Source organism: Callorhinus ursinus, unplaced genomic scaffold (genome assembly GCF_003265705.2).
Source record: "Callorhinus ursinus isolate GAN/ISIS: 27379988/994484 unplaced genomic scaffold, GSC_fseal_2.0 scaffold30, whole genome shotgun sequence".
NCBI classification, from domain to species: Eukaryota; Metazoa; Chordata; class Mammalia; order Carnivora; family Otariidae; genus Callorhinus; species Callorhinus ursinus.
The window spans coordinates 12,696,023-12,714,982 of record NW_027397092.1 but is presented as its reverse complement, the minus strand read 5'-3'; the positions used below and the strand labels follow the sequence as shown (position 1 = coordinate 12,714,982).

Genomic DNA, 18,960 nt, shown 5'->3' with positions numbered 1-18,960 from the left:
GCTGCCTTTGAATTCTCTTTTAACTCACCAAAGAAGTCACTAGCCTGAATAGTAGGATTATTGGAAAATAAGCAAGATGCAAAAAGCATGCAATGGACACTTACATTTCATTTCAGATCTATTAAGCCAGCCTGTAGCCAATCTATTTCTAATTGGAATTCGCATTACCTGAGCACACACTCACCAGCAATATTGGGTGACTAGTATGGAAATGGCCAGTCTATCCCAGCCCTGTCAGTTATGGATCAGGCAGCAGTGAGTGCGTAATAGAGATATCCCTGGGGATGAAAGATCTGGGCTCTGGGCCAACATTCTTCACTGATTTACCACAAGACCTCGGAAAATTCCCTACATTGCTCCAAGTTGCTTTCCCAAGAGTAAGAGAGAGAAAAGTAACTGTCCTGGATATATAACTGTCCTCACTTACTATAATGTTCAAATGAGAAAGTGAAAATGTTTTATAAAACTGTAAATCAGCTTAGCCAAAAATCTTCTGAAGAAAAGACAGAGACTATGGATCCATTTTAGTCTAGTATCCTCATTCCTAAATGCATGATTTGGCCCAAAAATAATTTAAAAAGAATTAGAAAAGTAAAATCACTCTTTAAAAAAAATCAAAACGAGCTGCATCTTCTATGGTTCAATCCACTGTCAAGTATCAATAGTGACTACTTCAAAGGCTTAGGGATAGTGCACAATTTCAAACAACTTTCTAAGGCATGAATATTAAAGGTAAAAGCCACTAAAAAACTCAGACATTCTGAAATAACAGTTATATAAACAAGGGTACATCACAAAGTTGCCACAGCTTTATAAAACAGATAAAATAGTAGACATTAAATAGTTTTAATGAATCCACTTCCTTTATTGCAGTAACCTCTGTACAAAGCAGCAACTGCAATACTCAACGTTAAAACATTAGAAAAGCATTTGTGTGACAGTTATAGTACAGTATTATCAAAATATTACATTTTCAAACTTAGTAGATAAACATCCACCAGAGCTCAAATCTTTAAATTATTTCCATAGTCTTTAAAAATATGTAATGTCAGAAAGCATATAAAAAGAATGTAAAAGGAAACCTAAAATACAAACGAAATAATGTAACAAATAAATATCTGATTTAATTAACCATTAATCATCAGCTTAACACCACCATTCTCTCCAAACCCAATGAGTATTTACCTATAGGAATAACGAACTGTCAAATGCCATTACATATTTATTTCCAAGTTATCACCAATGATTAGAACTCAAAAAAATAAATTTGGCATGAAAATAATCAAATTCAGCATAAACAAAATAAACTAGAATAGCTTCAACACTAGCTAGCATCTCTCAGAATTGCTGAAATTTATTAGAGTACTACAACAACCTTGAAAATTTTGACCTGGTGTCTAGTGTTAAGTGAAAGTAATGCATTTTTTTTAAGTGAAAAGCTTCTTACATTATTTCACAGACAATATTACCCTCCCCCCATTATGCATATTTAGATATACTTTATGTACTTTATACACATATGTATGATGCCTGACATTTGGTTCCTGCAGTACAGATCACAATGATGGTTTCCTGAATGGGAAAAATTAAAAAAAAAAAAAATAATAGTAAGTGTACCTGTGCACATTTCAAGATAGCAGCACTCAGTTCATGCCCTATTATCCATTTAAAAAGTTCAAACACGGTATTGTTTACTGAATAATATGACATTTCTACTGTCTTTCCCCCAAAACACTACAAAACCTGCAGTAAATGGAACAATGCTGTGAGTTACACTGTAGGAAAAAAAAAACAACCTGGAAAAACAATTACTTCATTTTAACGTTCTGAATTCAAAATTATTATCAAATCTCCACTTTTCTATTCATTTCGTTTATGCTCACGCAGCAAAAATACTGCACTATCGACAACAGTAGTGATATTAATGATACCTATCAAGATTCATGAATTCTGCATATATTCTTCACCACCAGAATGTATACCAATGAACTCACTGAACAGTACTGTAGAGGATGCGTTCTCCATTTCTCACTGAACAGTAACTGTGTGAAGTTACATGCCCTTCAAATGATCACCTTTGTTCTCCATGAAACCTGTATCTCTCAATCTAATTTTGAACTTATGTTTACTGAAATCAAAAAATGTTAATCGAATGAATCTTGATCACTTTAAAATGCAAAAAACCAGCAACATAAATGTCATTATATATACACATATGCATCTGTGTATGCATATACACATACATACACACATACAGATATGTAGACATATATCCCTTGAAATGTTTTTAGGAAATCGTTCCTTGAATAAAAAATGAAAAACTTCACATTAATAATTGTATATAAAGCTTTTAGTAACAGTACGTACGCACTGTCAAAATTTTACTAGTAGACTATGATGTCAAAACAGACATTCCAAAAGCACAAACTGGCAGTTTTTCTTAACACAAAAGTTTTAAAGTATTAAGAATGGATTAAATTTAAATGTTCAGAATAATCTGTTCAAACCTGAGTATATTAATTAAGACTAAGTGTACTTGACAATTGAATGAATTAAGCCTAAAAACATTTCACTAAGAAACCAGTGGTCCATTTAACCATTTGATGAAATGCTAAATATTTTAATGATTTATAAAGAATGTGTACAGTGGAATTCCACACATTGTTTATTGAAATATTCCACTTAATGACAGTGCTTTGTCTAATTTTCCTTGAGAAAAATCTTTTAGCATTTCTTAAAAGTCCCTCAAGATTTGAGGAAAACTAGAAATTAGGACAGATCGCTCTTCTAATAGATACAAATGATTTTGAGGACTTAGGTCTAAAGAATGACAACGGGATTTTTCAGCCTGGTATACAGAAGTACTGAATAAATCTTCAACCTTCCCTAAGATTTCAAATAAAAATACAAATAACAGCCAATTAGAGATTTAAAAAAAAGAAAGGTTTATTGGGTCTTTTTTCCCTACATCTACATTTTATATGTACCCATACAAACCTAACCTTGGGGTCACTTATTGGCTACCATTTTTTGTTCTGTTTTTTTTTTTTTTTTTTTTTTTGCATTTTTCATTAACTTGCCCTAATTCTCACCTTTAGTATCTAACAGATACCTTTATAAAAGTAATAGAAAACATACAGTACTCAACACTAACTGGTCAATGGAAGAAGAAAAGCAGTGTCCATTTCATTTTAAGGTGGGAGAGACTAGGAACGAAAATGACAGCTGAAGGCAAAATTTGACATTCTATAGATTTATAAAAGAGGATATATGGATGAAATTTGGTTAATTTCAGAAGGCACCTCAAGGCTAAAGGCTTTTTGTACTCCTTTCATCAATCACAAAACAACACACTTTTATTGCTATTCAAGTAGCAAAGGAAAACTTTACTCTCGTGAGCTTCAGTCCAACAACAAGGAATCATCATCATTCATTAAGATTGAAATACAGAACTAAAACTCAAGTCTCCATACGCGTATCAGTGGAGCAACTTCCCTGTGTGCTTTCAAATTAATGAAAAGGTGAAAGAAAAGTCACATTTCGCCATTGTGATGTTAATGTGTCTTTGAAGATCTCAGTGACTTCACTAGGCACTCAAGTACCATCTGGAGGGCTGTCCACTGTACTGGGGCAGTTAGGAATAGAAGGTAAGGACACTCTGATGATTTCCACGGACTAGGAGAATTGGTGGTAGGTTTTTCGAGAGAGCTTCTAACCAGGCCATATAGAGAGCACTAGACACAGCACCTTTCCGGGCAACTGGAAGGCTCCTGGTATCAAAAAGAGAAAGGAAATTAGGCAATGCATTTAAGTTGAGAAAAATAAAACACAATAAAAATTATATATTGAGTCACTAATAACAATAACTAAAAAGTACCGTGGTTACACGTTATTTTGGAGGCAGACAAATTGTGAACATGGCGTCGCAAGGACTATACTCATCACTCTTCCCCCTTTCTCATGTTTGAACAAAAGATTTTTAAAATTTCATCTAATAACAGAAATGAATATTTCTATTATCTGTAACACATTTGGTCTCTAACATTAAACCTTCCATCCTCCCTTCTTCAATAAGGACAGAATTCTTCTAGGGGAAAGGGATGTTTCTACCTAAATTAAGAAAGCAGAAACCACACATGGATAAATGAGATTCAAACATAATTAATTCTATGTATTAATTTTAAACTTCTATCTCCTATCTTCTTTCATTTTTATCTGTACGTAGTGGTAGTATAACCAGCTGCTCTATAGAGTGTTTCTCTCTAGATTTCTAGGTTTTAACATCTTCCATTACAGATATTTGATCATCAGCAGCAAAACTTGAAATTTCCTGTATTGTTTTTTGTTAATCAAAATAACAATCCTTTGGTATTGCTTTATTTCATCATTTGTCATATTTTTGGAGGCCTGAGCTTTTTTTTTTTTTTTTTTTTTTTACCTATTTAAGGACTGCGGCTCCATGACGGAGAAAATTTGGGTTCAAGTAATATGTAGCTAATCTGACTTTAGTGAAAGGAAAGCCAGATAGCGTCTATATCCAGTGGAGGACAGAATGTCTGTCTGTCAAGTTTGTGTGTGGAAATACGGGGGTGCAGATTCTGACGGGAACCATTTTTTAAATTTAATCCCCAAGATAACTTGATGGTATTATTTCTATGAGGATGTTGCCCACAGTCCATATTTTCTTTTTTTAAGGTTTTATTTTTTATTATTTGAAGTACAATCTACCCCCCAATGTGGAGTTCGAACTCATGAACCCAAAATCAAGAGTCAAACGCTGTGACTGACTGAGCCAGCCAGGTGTCCCACACCTCACACCCCAGGCTCCAAATTTTAACTTGAGGCCCTCATACCCCACATAGGCTTAACAGCTATGCTGTAGTGTCCTTCAAGCCAAGGAATTTTTTTAAAAGGTGGGAAAAAAGATAAAGGAAAAATTCTAAAATAAACTATTAGGATAAAGAATTACTTAGATTCATATAAGCTTAAGATTTTTGTTTTTCTTTCCTCCTACCTTAAATGATTTCTCCATATGCTTAAAGCGAAATGTATTAACAGAAGTTTTGTTTTTTCTTCCTTATAACTAACTGTTAAGTCATTACTGGGGTTTATATAGGTTCGTACTTGGTATGGAAACCGATCCTAATTGCATCATCATAAAATGGATGCTCAAGAAAACCTCAGTGGATGCAGTACTTACATGACAATGATATTAGCTGTACTTGAATGTTCCTTCAATAATTCATTTAACCTGATCTGCCGGTAAGTCTGCAAAAGAACAGGACAAAGTCATTCCTGGACCATTTGGAAAGCGGAATTTAGTGCAGTTCATAGAAGTATAAGTAAACAAAAAGAAACCAGAAGAATTTTGCTATAATAAAAATATCTGTCCCTTAATTTAGAAAAGAATTAATGATTTATACACACTGTTCACATACAGACCCAACTTAGAGGAGACACACTGGTTCCTCCCGTAACAAATGACAGTTCTTGATACTTACGTCTTCCTTATCTTTTTAAAAAAAAATCAATGGAATGTTAAGGAAAAGCAGAAGAGACAGAATACCTTGGTCTTGTAGAGTTCAAGCTCATTGTCGGTTATTCGCCACGGCTCATCTTCTTTCATTTTATCTGCAATATCTTGCTCTTTGTCATCTTCATGAAGTCTGTATGGCTCAATCATTTCATCAAAAGCTACAATACTTGAAAACAAAACAAAACAAAACAAAAACCCAGAAAGAATACTGACCATTAACCTCAATTTGAATTCCTTAACACTAAGATCTCAAATGCTAAATTAGAACTTGAGATGTTAGTGTTTTCCATATATTATGCTCATCTTCATACCCTAATTTATAACCATCACTTCGGCAACCTATCCAGAAAACAGCAATCGCTAGTTTCTCAAACTGATAAGAAATTTAGAACTGTATTCACAATAATAAAATTGCAATTTCAAGGGCTCACACTCACCTCTCTGTATTTACCCCCTGCTCCTATGCCCACCCCCCTCAACCTACATAAATTTTCATCACAGTAGCTAACATGATCCTTTTGAGCAATATGTCAAATTGTATTGCTCCTTTACTCAAAATATTCAAGAGTGTTCCTAGTTCAAGTACCCATGAATAAAAAGAGTAGTAGTAGAAAAGGTACTAGAATATTCTGAAGAGAGGAGTGGGGAGATATTGAACATTTGAGAAGATGCAGAATTAATCTCTAGATCCAAAGATACTTAATAAAAGACAGTAAAAGAACATCAAAAATATTCTAATTCTCTATGAACGTGAAAAACATTTTTCAGTATCAAGTCTCATATAAAGTTCCTGGTATATATTATTTTATAAAAGGAAACAAATCCTTCCCTGGTCATAACCTTACAAAGCATACCTTATTATTTTCTATTTAAATCTTTGTATCAGCTTCATCATTTATTCACCATTTATTTGAGAATAATTAAAATTATGCCTGGTAGTGTAAATATGCACATAATTATAATATCCTCTATATACCATTTTCAGGTGGACTATTCCATAAGTATACTTTTCTTTGACTCTTGAGAATTCTGAATGCAAATATTATATAGGCAAATTCTTAGATTCTCCTATTTTAGTAATAAAGCAAAATAGTAAGAAGTAATACATAACATGGGGTAGGGATTGAGTAGTGGTAATGAAGATAGGCATGAAAAATCGAAATTTAAAGAACCATGTGGAATTTCTGTGGCATTAGGATTTTCAGAAATTACTTATACAACAGTAGTTGAATTCTCTGAAAACTGAAAGCCCTTTAGACTTACTTTGGTATCTGCTATAAGCATGCCAACCGTCAGTGCCAGATTAAAAAGAGTTGACTTCACATATAACTAACAGCAGGCAAAACCCCAGGTAATTAGTTTAGAATGATCTGTTACTAGAATATCTGAGTAGGTCACCCAGAAAAGGATCAGAAATCTGTGAAGAGTAATTTATCCAACAACTTACTTTTCTTTCTTTGGTTTAGTATTAATATCGCCTAAGACCATGATATCGGAGAAGTCTATCCGGAACTTGCTAAGCAAAGTAGCCATCCTAAAACAAAAGGAATAGCACTGAGATACACGAAAGCTGTATATAAGTATTTTTATTCTGTTTTGGGCTGAATCAGTATATCTGAAAAAGCATGATTTATAGGAAAACTGTCTCAGGTGCTAAACAAAGTCCATCTGAATTAATTCACATTGTATGTTCAACTAAGTAGACATCTAAATTCCCTGAGTAGAGACTCCTGTTACATTCTTTTACTTTCTCTGAATCTCATCTTAGTATCCAATAATGAATGGGTAGAGCAAGACATTAATAATGAAATCTGAATGGCAACTAGTTTTTAAATTTAATTTTTGTCACGGGGAGTGAGACAATCAGACCTCCAGTTCCAGAACGAACAAGCTGCGAGGCCGGAAGGTACAGCATGGGGCAGCGAGTCAATGGTATTTACTCGTGTTGTATGGTGACAGATGGCAGCTCCATCTGCAGGGAGCAGCATGACCCACAGAGGTAATGAATCTCCATGCCGTACATCCGCAACTAACAGAACACTGTGCATCAGCTCTACTTCAGTAAAGACTATTTTAGACAAATTACATTGGTAAGTATATGGATTTCAGCAAAAACGAGTAAACATTTGGAGGTTTAATTATTTTTGGATTACTCTTCCACCCATGAAGAATGCCTATCTCAAGGTCTAAATAGGACTTTTTGGGGCCGAACTAAAGCTGTAACTGATGGCAAATGAATTTCACAGAATTTCTGCGGGGGGGCGGGGGGGGGGGGAGCTGGGCTCCAGTAAGCCTCTGAGTTTTCAGGAAAGAAACACCTTTTTGGAGGCATAGCAGCTGGCTGTGAAGCCTTGGCAGCAACAACAGAAAAGTGGAAACATACATACAGGAAAAGCAGTTAGCAAAACAGGATTCTATCTTTAATAGAAAGAGTTTTCTAAATTAAGAAATTAGAAAACACACCAGCTACAGGTTTAACTTCTAAATCATTTCTAGTATTTCTTGCATACTTCTTGTTTGAGATAAATGGACACTCCGCTGAATTCCACTATAGATCTACTACGTGTCTATGTGTCAGGGCCCACAAAACTCAAATCTAAGAGATGAAAATAAATATAAAACAAGCTCCAGGACACAGTGAGTGGACCAAGAACCCTGTTATTCAGGAAGGACGGGTAACAACTATGAGGAGACAAGGGTAAAAGAAAAAATGAGGGAAGCTGTTATGAAGAAAGTGATAGCAATGCTGGACGTGAAAGGATGCAGTACTGCCACAGAGAAGGGAGGCAAGTGAAGAGCTATTTCTAGTAGAGAAATATATCAAATATGCACTGTACTATATCAAATATATACTGTACTATGCTGTAAGTAGGAAGAAGTATGAGTCTGAAACCACATGCTTATTTGGAGCAGGTGCAGAATTGTAAAATGAAGTATAAGGCAGAGTTGGGGGAACACGACAGACTTTCTGTGGTATATAACAGAGAGGAAATTAAAAGTATTTTGGGCAGAGGAATCATATGATCAGAGCTTTGGTTTTCAAATGTGAACTCAGGAGCAGTGTGTACAATATATGCTGAAAAGGTCAGAGACAAGAAACAGGGTACTTAGCGAAGCGCTGGAACCAGAACTAGAATGGTGACAGCAGAGCGGAAATAAAGACAGTGGGTGACAAATGGCATCCTGTGTTTCTGTTGTCTTCAAGTCTACAAAATGTATCTCACATATGAACATGTAATTTGGGGGCACATCCCCTGATTTTGTTTTAAAAAGGTGCTTAACATTCCAATGGTCCAAGTTTTTAATACTTCCTAAAATGTCAACAGAGGAAAAAATAATAGGTATCAGTAACACTAAGTACCCACAACTTAAATGTGAAGACTAAATTAAAGAGAATGCCGTTTTATCCGTTTAACTAGAATTTTTAGCTTTAGTATAGAACAGGGCAACATGACTGACATTTTCTGGATTGTCTGTTTTATCCTATCAAATATATCCTGTACCATACTGTAATAATGAAATATATACCGTAGTAAGACAAATGCTCTTCAATTTAAACAGACTTACGCTCTCCGGTCATGGTCTATTCGATTTATTTTCCCACCAATGAATACTCTGATCTTACAGTCTTTCCACTTTTTCTTGGTAGTCAGAAGATAAGGTATCAGTAAAGTCAAACCTGAATCATAAAAATATAAAAAATCATTTACTAGATGTTAATTTCTCAAGTAAGAACTTTTCATTCAATGTAATCTCTAAAAACATGTTTACTACAACTCAATATCCAACACAATTTTTCTTTCCATCCTTCCTTAAGAATTCAGTCAAAAAGCCATGAGGTAAGCCTGAACAAAGAGGACAGCCCAACAGAGCTGGGCTTTGTGAGGAAGGCGGTGAGATGGGGAGAGTGGTCCGGCAGAGTCAGGAGATCAGTCACATACAGGAGGAATGAGGGAATGAGAGAATTCACTGACCCTAACGGGGGCCAGGTTTCTCACTGAAGTGAGAAATACAAGAAGGGAGAAGCTGGACTGAAGCCCGCAGTGTTGAATTGGAACTGGTTTTCAATTTATACCTACACGTACAAACATACATGTGTATGTTTCTAAGACCCGTCCACTGAGAGAACCTGGGGGCGCAGGGACACCCTAGCAGCAAGCCTATTTAATGCCATGATCATTGTCCCTAAATACTATTCTCTACTAAAAGCAATCCGGGCTCCTTGGGTAGATGGTGATTCAATGGCTGGTGCAGGCAAAGTGCAAAAGTGAGCCTAGAACATCTCATTATATCAGAAAATAAAAAACGACTGGGAAATGACAAATGGACATACAAGTTAGCCTCCACAGGATCTCGCTGGCCAAATATGGGAACAATGTGAACATCAAAACAAATCATGAGAATGACAAATCATCTCCTACTGAATATAATGGGAATCAATGAATCTGCAAGGATAAAAATAAGGAGAAGGCTCTTCCTTACAATAAAATGCCAACTAATAAATGAGGAAGAATTAACAGGATTGGAAAATCATCATCTGACAACCACAAACATACCACACCAACAGTAAAACAAGAGGCAAAACTATCAATGGATGCTAAAGATGGTGGGTGATAGAAGTTGCAGTAACAATGGTCTATTTTACATAACCCCAAAGTACCTCCCCATCCCCTAATATGTGTAACTACACAAGGGGAAACGGTCACTTTTTATTCTCAAGATCTAGTGAAAACCACCTTACTGAGTGGACAGTTAACTTCACGAGTGATGAGGCAAATCAACATCATGTGACCCCTGATGAGATACAGACAGAAGAGCAAGGCATCACTTCTGTGAGATTTCTACCAAAATGACATAACTTGAACCAGTTATAATGAAAGCTCAAATGGCACTTCAAATCTAGTGACATTCTAAAAATGGTCAGTCATATTAAAAAAAAAAAATGTTAAGGTCATGAGCACACGGAATAACCAGTCAACTTCCAAAGTGAAGGACACTGAAGAGATAACATTTAAGCCTGACACCTGATTCTGTAACCAATCCTGTTGCTTTGGGGAATGTTGTCTAGGAGTGAAGCATACCTGCCATTTCTCAGTATTATTCTCACAACTTCAGTATTATGTAAAATTGCTAAAAAGCATATTAACAACCTTACCTCCATCATCAAAAAGCCACCAGACATCAATAGTATTCTTTCCTTGTTTTTTCTGAAACTGTGTACTAGCTTCAAGAAGCTTTTGGTCAGCTACATTTAAGGGCACAGTAGGGCCTTTGGATTCTAAAGGATTAAGCAGAAAAATAAGATGTAAGGGAGATAAATTTTCAAGTCCCTTTTGCTGAATTCCTATTGTTTCCTAACTTTTGTGTATTTAAATGTTTACAATGCAGATAGTTGTATACAGAGTCCATCATAAGCTTTCAGTTGTTTAAAATTTAAATGTACTTTAAAAAAATGGTTACAGATAAATATATCTTTACACGAGCTAAACTCATCCAAATTATCTTGCCTAATTTCTAATAATTTGAAGCATTGTGAATGAAAGAGGATCATAAATACCAATCAAGAAAATTATAACTGACTGCTAGATTTTAATTTTTGAGAAATCATTTTAGGCTAAGTGGACAAATTAAGTTTATGCCTATTCCATGAACATATTTCTTTTGTAATGTGGTTCCTCAATAATATGAAGATCAAAGAAATTTCTTACACATAATGTTGCTATTAGTAATATAAAAGACAGAAGGAAGTGGAAGACAAATGAATACAATCTAACGATTATCACAGTGAAACCTCCCAGTCTAAAGAAGGACACCCTCATCTTGACCTAACTTGTCCCCTCAGTATGCGATGCCCAAAGAAAAAGCCATATAATGACACATCTTTCTTTGAAGCACAGAAAGATGGTAGGAACTCCTTGGAAGGGCACCATCTGCTGCAGGTCTCAAGAACAAAATACCAAGGGAGTTCCCATTTATAGTCCCAGGAATTAAAAAATTAAAAAAAAAAAATCAGCACTGACTCTATGAGCAAGCAAATGACTATTATGAGACTCCTACACTAAATTTTTAAAAGCAGGAATCCACAGGAGGAAACCTGGTCACTTCGGCAGGATGTGTCATTCACTTCTCATGCTGCCATGATGCACGCAAACATAACGAATGATTTTGCATGATGACATAATATGGCTGCCAAACCACACTGCTCCGTAACTCTCACCTCTATCTCCTTCTCATAAAAGTCATGCACGGGGTCATGACTGTGTATCTCCCAAACGCAGCAGGGCTGTGAGAAATATTGTAATTTTTGAAATGAAAAATATATTAGTATCAAAATTAAGGGCTTGGCTGGGAACAACTGATGGTAAAGAATGCAAGTGACACTGGCAAAGACCCATTTCAGTGTCTCTGCTTTTCATCTGAACCATGCAGTTTAAATTAAAAAAAAGTAATATTGACATTCAGGGTTGGAGTATTTCAGAAATGCTATAATGATTTAAAATAATTTGCTTTTGATATAATACCTTTCCCTGGGATGATTTAATTTTTTTAGGTAAACTAAAGATGATTTTTTTTCTAATCTGCATTCAATAAATAACTGTAACATCACCTCGCCATGGAAATAAAAACTCAGGTAAAAAAAATAAAATAGCAGAGTTGGAGTTAAAGAGTTAACAGTATGAAAAAGGGGATTAAAATAAAATGATGAAAAATGCCTGCCTTTTTTCAACAGTGGTTGAGTTGGAGTCTTGCCATCCTCTTCCTCATCTAGATTATGTTTAAAAAACACAAAATATAAGTTAATTGCTTTTATATTAATAAAATAATGAAAATGTAAATAGAGCACATTTATAAACAAAGCACAGTATGAAGAGAGAGTCTGCGAAAAATAATCAAGACTGAAGATAGATATTTTCTACGCTGAGTGTTGAGGATTTTTAAAAAAGCAAACATATTTTTAGACCCTCTCCAAGAGGGCCACTGATTAACACTCACCCCTAAATTTTATTCCTATGAAATTGATAAAAACGTCAGCAGGGTTTTTAAACTTTTAAACTTTCATACTTGAAATCAGTTGAAGAGATTCTGACCTATGGCTTATAGAATAGAAATAGGACATTAAAGACTGACATTGCAGATAATACATAAATTTTAATCAGTGCCACTGCCTCGTGGTGCAAATGACTGAAAAGTAATTTTAGAAACATAATGGAATCTGGTATTTTTAAAAATTATTCACTTGAAATAATAAGGAATTTGATCAGAGACAGTCTTTCGCTTCATTTAAAACACCAGGTTATATAGGCCTACATAAATTTATATATATATATGTGTGTGTGTGTGTGTGTATATAAAATATAAGCATATATATGTGTGTATGCATGTACTGGACCATCTGTATTTCAGTATCTGTAAGTATTTTCTTGGAGTTAACAGTTTTCCTAATCTCCGTTTTTCTCTTCATATAAGCTTCTTCTAGTTGTGTGAGGCACATAGAATTCCCGACTTGGACAGGAAAGAGTTCACTGCTCTTAAGTCAGTGTTTCTCAGGATTCCAGTATTATTGCTTTTAACTCTTTTTCTGACTATGTGAGCTTGAACTAGTTAACTCCTCACCTTCCTTCTTAGGAAGAAGGATGAAGGATACCTACCTCTTCAGATCATTATGCTGCAAGCATGAAAGCACCCATCTCAGTGCCTAGCACAAAGTAAGCGTTCTGTGTGCCCCAATAACCGAGACAGACATACCAAACATCTAGGCTTATATAATAATTACACAGGAATGTTTATAATATTCTGGAGACTTCTCAAATTATATAAACTTTTCTACGGTTTCTATGCTAATTTTGAAAGTAACTGGCTAGAGAGAAAATAAACACAAAATAAAATGAATGCTATTTTTGAACACTAATTTCTTATGCCTGTGATGGAACAAGAAACATTTCAATGATCACATTTGATTTTTATAGCATTAAATATTACTGTTCTTATGAAGTAGGTATTTGATACTATCTGTCTTTGATGATAATAAAAATATATGGGCACACTGTGTATTCATTTCAAAGAGCTCAAAAAATGTCAAGGAAATCCCGACACTCAAAAATGACTTACACTAAGGCATTTAAAAGTATTAAAGGTATTTACATTTTTATAATAAAAAGGCAAGTAGTTTCCCACTCTGTAAAAATACTGACTTCACAAGACTGTGACACGCAGTCATGAGCCAACGTATGGATAATGCCCACTGCAATGTGGGAGGCACAGAGTAGATGCCTGATGATTACTAACTACTTCTTTCTTTCCCATCCTACTTTTACCTATCAATTCCTAACAGATTCTGTAAAGAAAGGATCTCCTTTAGGAAAAAGAAAATGGCAGTGCAAAAAAAAAGTAGGAGGAAATGAAAGCATGTATACCATAAACTAAAAATAAATGCAGGAATGTAAGAACAGTTATCAAATCTTTATTGTAGAGTTTTGAGATGAAAGAGGAAAAAAATGATAATCAATACAGCAAAGAACTTAAAGGGGAAATGGGTATCAACTAAAGCCTCAACTACCACTACTCTAAGCATACAAGGTAAGAAAGGAAAGCAATAAAAAGCAACAGCAACGCTTCTGCATAATCTGGAAAAGATCAATTTCAAAGAGACAGGATTTGTCCAAGGTAATCAATTTCAGAAAAAGAATGGTTAATTCTTTGACAGGAATCAAACAAGTATGATATGGTTTGATGATTTACAGTGCAGATTTTTCCTGTTGCGCGCCGGCTGGGGCTAGGACAGATGGAGATACTGGGCTGATCAGAGGTAGGAGAGTGAGGGTGGGAGAGTAAGATTTGGAAGTCATCCCTCTTTCCGTCTCATGAACATGACACAGGTAGATGGATGAAATTATCTGAAAACCTCATGAGATTTAGAAACCCGTGTGTGGCTTAAAACCAGGGGTAATATGTCTGCAATTACAGCCTAACAGTTCAGTAACCAAATACCAACAGCTCGTTCCTTCAAGAGACTAGAATGAGGAATAAAACTGCATTTGATTTTTTATTACATGGTTTTACTTCAACAACTCCAGGCAGTAGATGTAAAAAATATTCTGAATATCTTAACACATAAATAAAATCCCTGGTATTTAAATATCTTGATTTATAGAAAAATTAGGTAGATTATTTTTATCAATTTCATTCCTTTCAGGGTTATCTTATGCTCTATTGCATTACTCTCAAATTATCACATTTCTTTCCAAGTTCAGATTGAACCTATGCTTCAAGCGAAATTGCGCAAAGAATAAATAAAAACATACAAGAACATATGAGAGTGTAATTAATTGGCATGTTTTCTGTTCTACAATCTACTTTAATACCTGAAAAATAGCTAGTCATTTTGCAGCCATCCATTTTACCTTATCAACTAGAAATGAGCAGTACTATTCAGAGAAGGGGTTACTTATTAAGACATGTTATACAATAAAACCCATTTCTCCCAAAATTAAACATTACCATGAATAACATCTCGTCTGAATAAAAATTACCTTTGTGTGTAACAGCTTTCTCATCAGATGGTTTTGAAGTATCTAAATCCGATTTTTTACTATACTCCATACTTAGTACCACATCCTTGACACCAGGAGATTTCTCTTGTGATGACAATAATTCTTCTATGGACATGAAAAGTGATCAAGATGTTATCTAAATCTTGTTTTAACCATTAATGAAAACAACATGGTATAATATGAATTAAATGACAATTCACAACAAAGTTTATTATGAAATAGTAAGTTTACAAAAAATGATTTCTTATGTGAACATATGTGATCATCTGTTTTGAAAGGACTATTCACTCAAGTATCTTGAGCCATAGCTAAGCAGCAGACATTTGAATCAGGTGCTGGAGAATTCATAATGAGTGAGATTCAAGGAACTTAAGAATGTGGTAGACAAAAGAATGATGTATGAAATGTGAATGAACTCTACTCTCAAAGTCATTTACACATGTAAAAACTGTAAAATGTGACAAATGTTCACATACATGTAAGATGACAGACAACACTGAAAAATTATACTCCGGACTAGAGAGCTGAAGCCAGAGGATTAAGCTCATGGTAAAAGTACCATTTCTTCATTTTTATTTTTTTAAAAGATTTTATTTATTTATCTGACAGAGAGAGAGAGCACACAAGTAGGGGGAGTTGCAGAGGGAGCAGGAGAAGCAGGCTCCCTGCTGAGCGGGGAGCCTGATGCAGGGCTCAATCCCAGAACCCTGTGATCACAACCCAGGCCAAAGGCAGATACTTAACCGACTGACCCACCCAGGTGCCCCCATTTCTTCATTTTTAAAGTACTTTTCCTATTTTCTATCTTTTGGGAAGGAGTTAGTAAACAGTTAACTTCCACCATAAAAACATGCATCACAAAGACAAACACGTATGAAAATGGACCATGCACACATAATCCTCATCGCTGATTTGGGTGTATCATGAGAAAGATCAAGAGAAACAACATTACAAGAAGTACCAACACTATGCTAAGAACCTCACAAGCTGTGTCTTTACAACAACCCTTATGAAGTCAGTATAGTTTGTTTTTGTTTTTTTTTTAAGTTTTATTTAAGTAATCTCTACACCCAATGTGGGGCTCGAACTCATGACCACAAGATCAAGAGTCGCATGCTCTTCTGACTGAGCCAGCCAGGTGCCCCAGTGATCATGTCTGAAGAGATGAGGAAACAGAGGCTTGGAAGTCGACAGATACGCCCAGGCTGAAAGACTACCGTACTAAGAGAAAAAGGTGGGATTTTCAAAGGAGATCTGACTCCAAAGCCTCTGCTCTTAATCCTGTGCTGAACCAAATTCCTGTCTCCAAATCCTGATGATGAATAATAAGACCTCCAAAACAACTGTCATAATGATTATAAACACATGAAAACACTTTCTTAAAGTTCCGGTCACATTCAAATCTCAATAAATTACAGAACTATATATATAATTTATTAGTCAAACTGTGAAACTTTTGAGAGTGAAAGGGAATGCTACTAATTATGCAGTCTTAAGAGGTACCCTAAACCTCAGTCACTGGTAGTGCAAGAGAGAACTGAAACAGTGTTTTGCAAGGCCTACTCCAGAGGAAGAAAATGCATTTTCAGCAAGCCATACTTTTGTGTTACATGGATAAAGACTTCAAAGCGTTCCTTTCAAAACTGCACAATACCCTTAAAATGGTGGGAGGGGGAGGATTACAACTGTTTAAATACATAAACAGATGACAAAAGTTCATGATGTGCCACTCAGCTATTTAGGCTTAGCTATTTTTGATGATTTAGTTAATTAATTGATAAGTGTAAAATATTAGGTATGCAATTTTCTTCAGCTTATAATATTTGTTAAACTACTAGAAAATCATTAGAGGGTATGGAATTTTCCACAGTTTTTATTAAGGTGGGCAAAAGTAAACAGTACACCTTAATTAGATTTTAAGCTTCATCTAAAAACATTTTTTTTAAATGCTTTAAAAATTACAAAGTTGGAGAAGAGATTAGTGTCAGGGATTAATGATGGCGGAAAGACAAAGAGCCTCTGGGGGCTTAAAGGGGTAGCACAAGGGAGATCTTTGTGGTGATCGAACAGTTCTGTATATTAAATGTGGTGGTTACATGAATCAACCACATGTGTTACGTGGCAGAGAACTCTACACATGTTCATGCACACATGCACACACAAGTGTAAGTAATACTACTGGAATCTGAATAAGGTAGGTAAATTGTCCCAATGTCAATTTCCTGGTTATGACGTAGAACGATAGATATGCAAGATGTTATCATTGGGAGAAATAGATGAAGGGTACATAAGACCTGTCTACTATTTCTAACGTCTTATGAATCTATAATTATTTCAAAATGAAAAAGTTAAAAAAAATGATTCATAATTCATAGGGTCTTATCTCTAGACAGAGTAAATGCTATCACCAAGTTTAGTGTTTCATTATTAGTACAACTCTGTGTAAAGAAGCATGACCTTCGTGAACATGAAAATGATGATTTAGCAGTCATTAACATTTTATCCTCTATTTTATTTATCATGTGTTTTTACAAATTTGGCCAATCTAAAACCAAAACTAATGCTTGTTTCTCTTAAGCTTTAGATGATTTAGACTGAATTTTATTCTCTGTTAGTAATCACCAGCCATCATCCAGGTTGGTACAAACTGGTGGAGCCAAACAGATCTGATCTTCGTGTGCCACACAGTAAGGACATGACTGAACTGATGGTGAATGTTAAAGTTATTGAAGAATATGTGAGAATGACATGTAATTTTCTAATAAAGTCACTTCTATTTTTAAACTAAAAAACTTATTCAAGCAAGATTTACCTTGTCCTTGAAGATGAGATATATCCAGACCCTCCTTTAGGCGGATAACCACTACTCCATATTGTATGTCAAAGGCGTCACTATAAGAGGGAGAAAAAAGTTAAAAAAAAAAAAAAAATCACAAAAATGTTTGTGTCTTCCTCTATAAAATGAAGGCATAAGAGATGATTTCTCTTTCAGCTTTACATGTCTGATTTTTAAAATATGCTTTTAAAAATACAGTGAGGCCTATATGATGTCGGTTTCAAATCCTGTATCATTCCCTTACCTTTTTTCTATAATACTCTTAAAAACCTCCTAAATGTATATCTTTGTAGTATTGATACTCTACCTACACCAGCCATTTAAAAACAGTGCCTGTACTAATATCACACCCTATCAGAAACAAACTAAAATTATAGAAAAATAATGTCAGTTTCCCACCATACTTTATTTAGGCTTATACCCTTAAAGTCAAGATAAATACATGAAAACAAAGAAAAGACATTCTACTGAGAATGCGAACAGGTTGGACAGTATAAAGGGATCACTTCTGAAAGGAGTCAGTGCAATTTTTTTTTAATTCTTGAGCCAGTGTATTTTAAAGCAATTCTTACATTTTACAGAAACGGTTTAATAAGTAGTCCAAAGATTTTATATGCATTTGTAGGCATTATTCATATATCCTTTTTCAAGTTTTTTAAACACACATGGGACATCCTATAACACACAAAAAATACATTAAAACCCCCAAAGACAACTCTAAAACCACACTTCAGTGCTGGAAACTTTGTTGAAACCATGAATCATGTAGATCCAAGATCTTCTCAAATCTACTGCAAGAATTACAAATTCCTAAACTTCAGGTTGTTCCCCAGAGTGTAACAGGCTTAACTTTTATCTTTCATTATTATTTTTACTTGTTCTAGCAACGAATATTCATTATATACAAAAAAGTGATATATTATCTATAGTTATATGTAACAAAAAGAAAATGCTAAAAGCTGGAAAAAAAATCAAATTTTGGTTCCTACTGACACACAGAAAAACATGTATCATTGTAATAGGTCTTTTATTGGTGT

General features: G+C 34.8%; 1 protein-coding gene across 2 annotated transcripts in view; it reads right to left on the bottom strand.

The window, feature by feature from the left end:
- Positions 1–841: 841 nt before the first annotated feature.
- SLC12A2 (solute carrier family 12 member 2) overlaps positions 842–18,960 on the bottom strand; it is a 103,835-nt gene continuing 85,716 nt past the window's right edge. The window contains exons 19-27 of one of the 2 annotated variants that reach the window (XM_025860989.2): positions 17,900–17,979; positions 15,067–15,192; positions 12,254–12,301; positions 10,692–10,814; positions 9,104–9,215; positions 6,984–7,070; positions 5,567–5,702; positions 5,201–5,268; positions 842–3,770 (exon numbers count right to left, since the gene is read on the bottom strand). In XM_025860989.2, coding sequence (XP_025716774.1) covers positions 3,635–3,770; positions 5,201–5,268; positions 5,567–5,702; positions 6,984–7,070; positions 9,104–9,215; positions 10,692–10,814; positions 12,254–12,301; positions 15,067–15,192; positions 17,900–17,979 — 916 coding nt within the window. In that variant the 3' untranslated portion in view covers positions 842–3,634. The remainder of the gene's footprint in view (positions 3,771–5,200; positions 5,269–5,566; positions 5,703–6,983; positions 7,071–9,103; positions 9,216–10,691; positions 10,815–12,253; positions 12,302–15,066; positions 15,193–17,899; positions 17,980–18,960) is intronic. The other variant, XM_073878616.1, reaches the window with a different exon arrangement.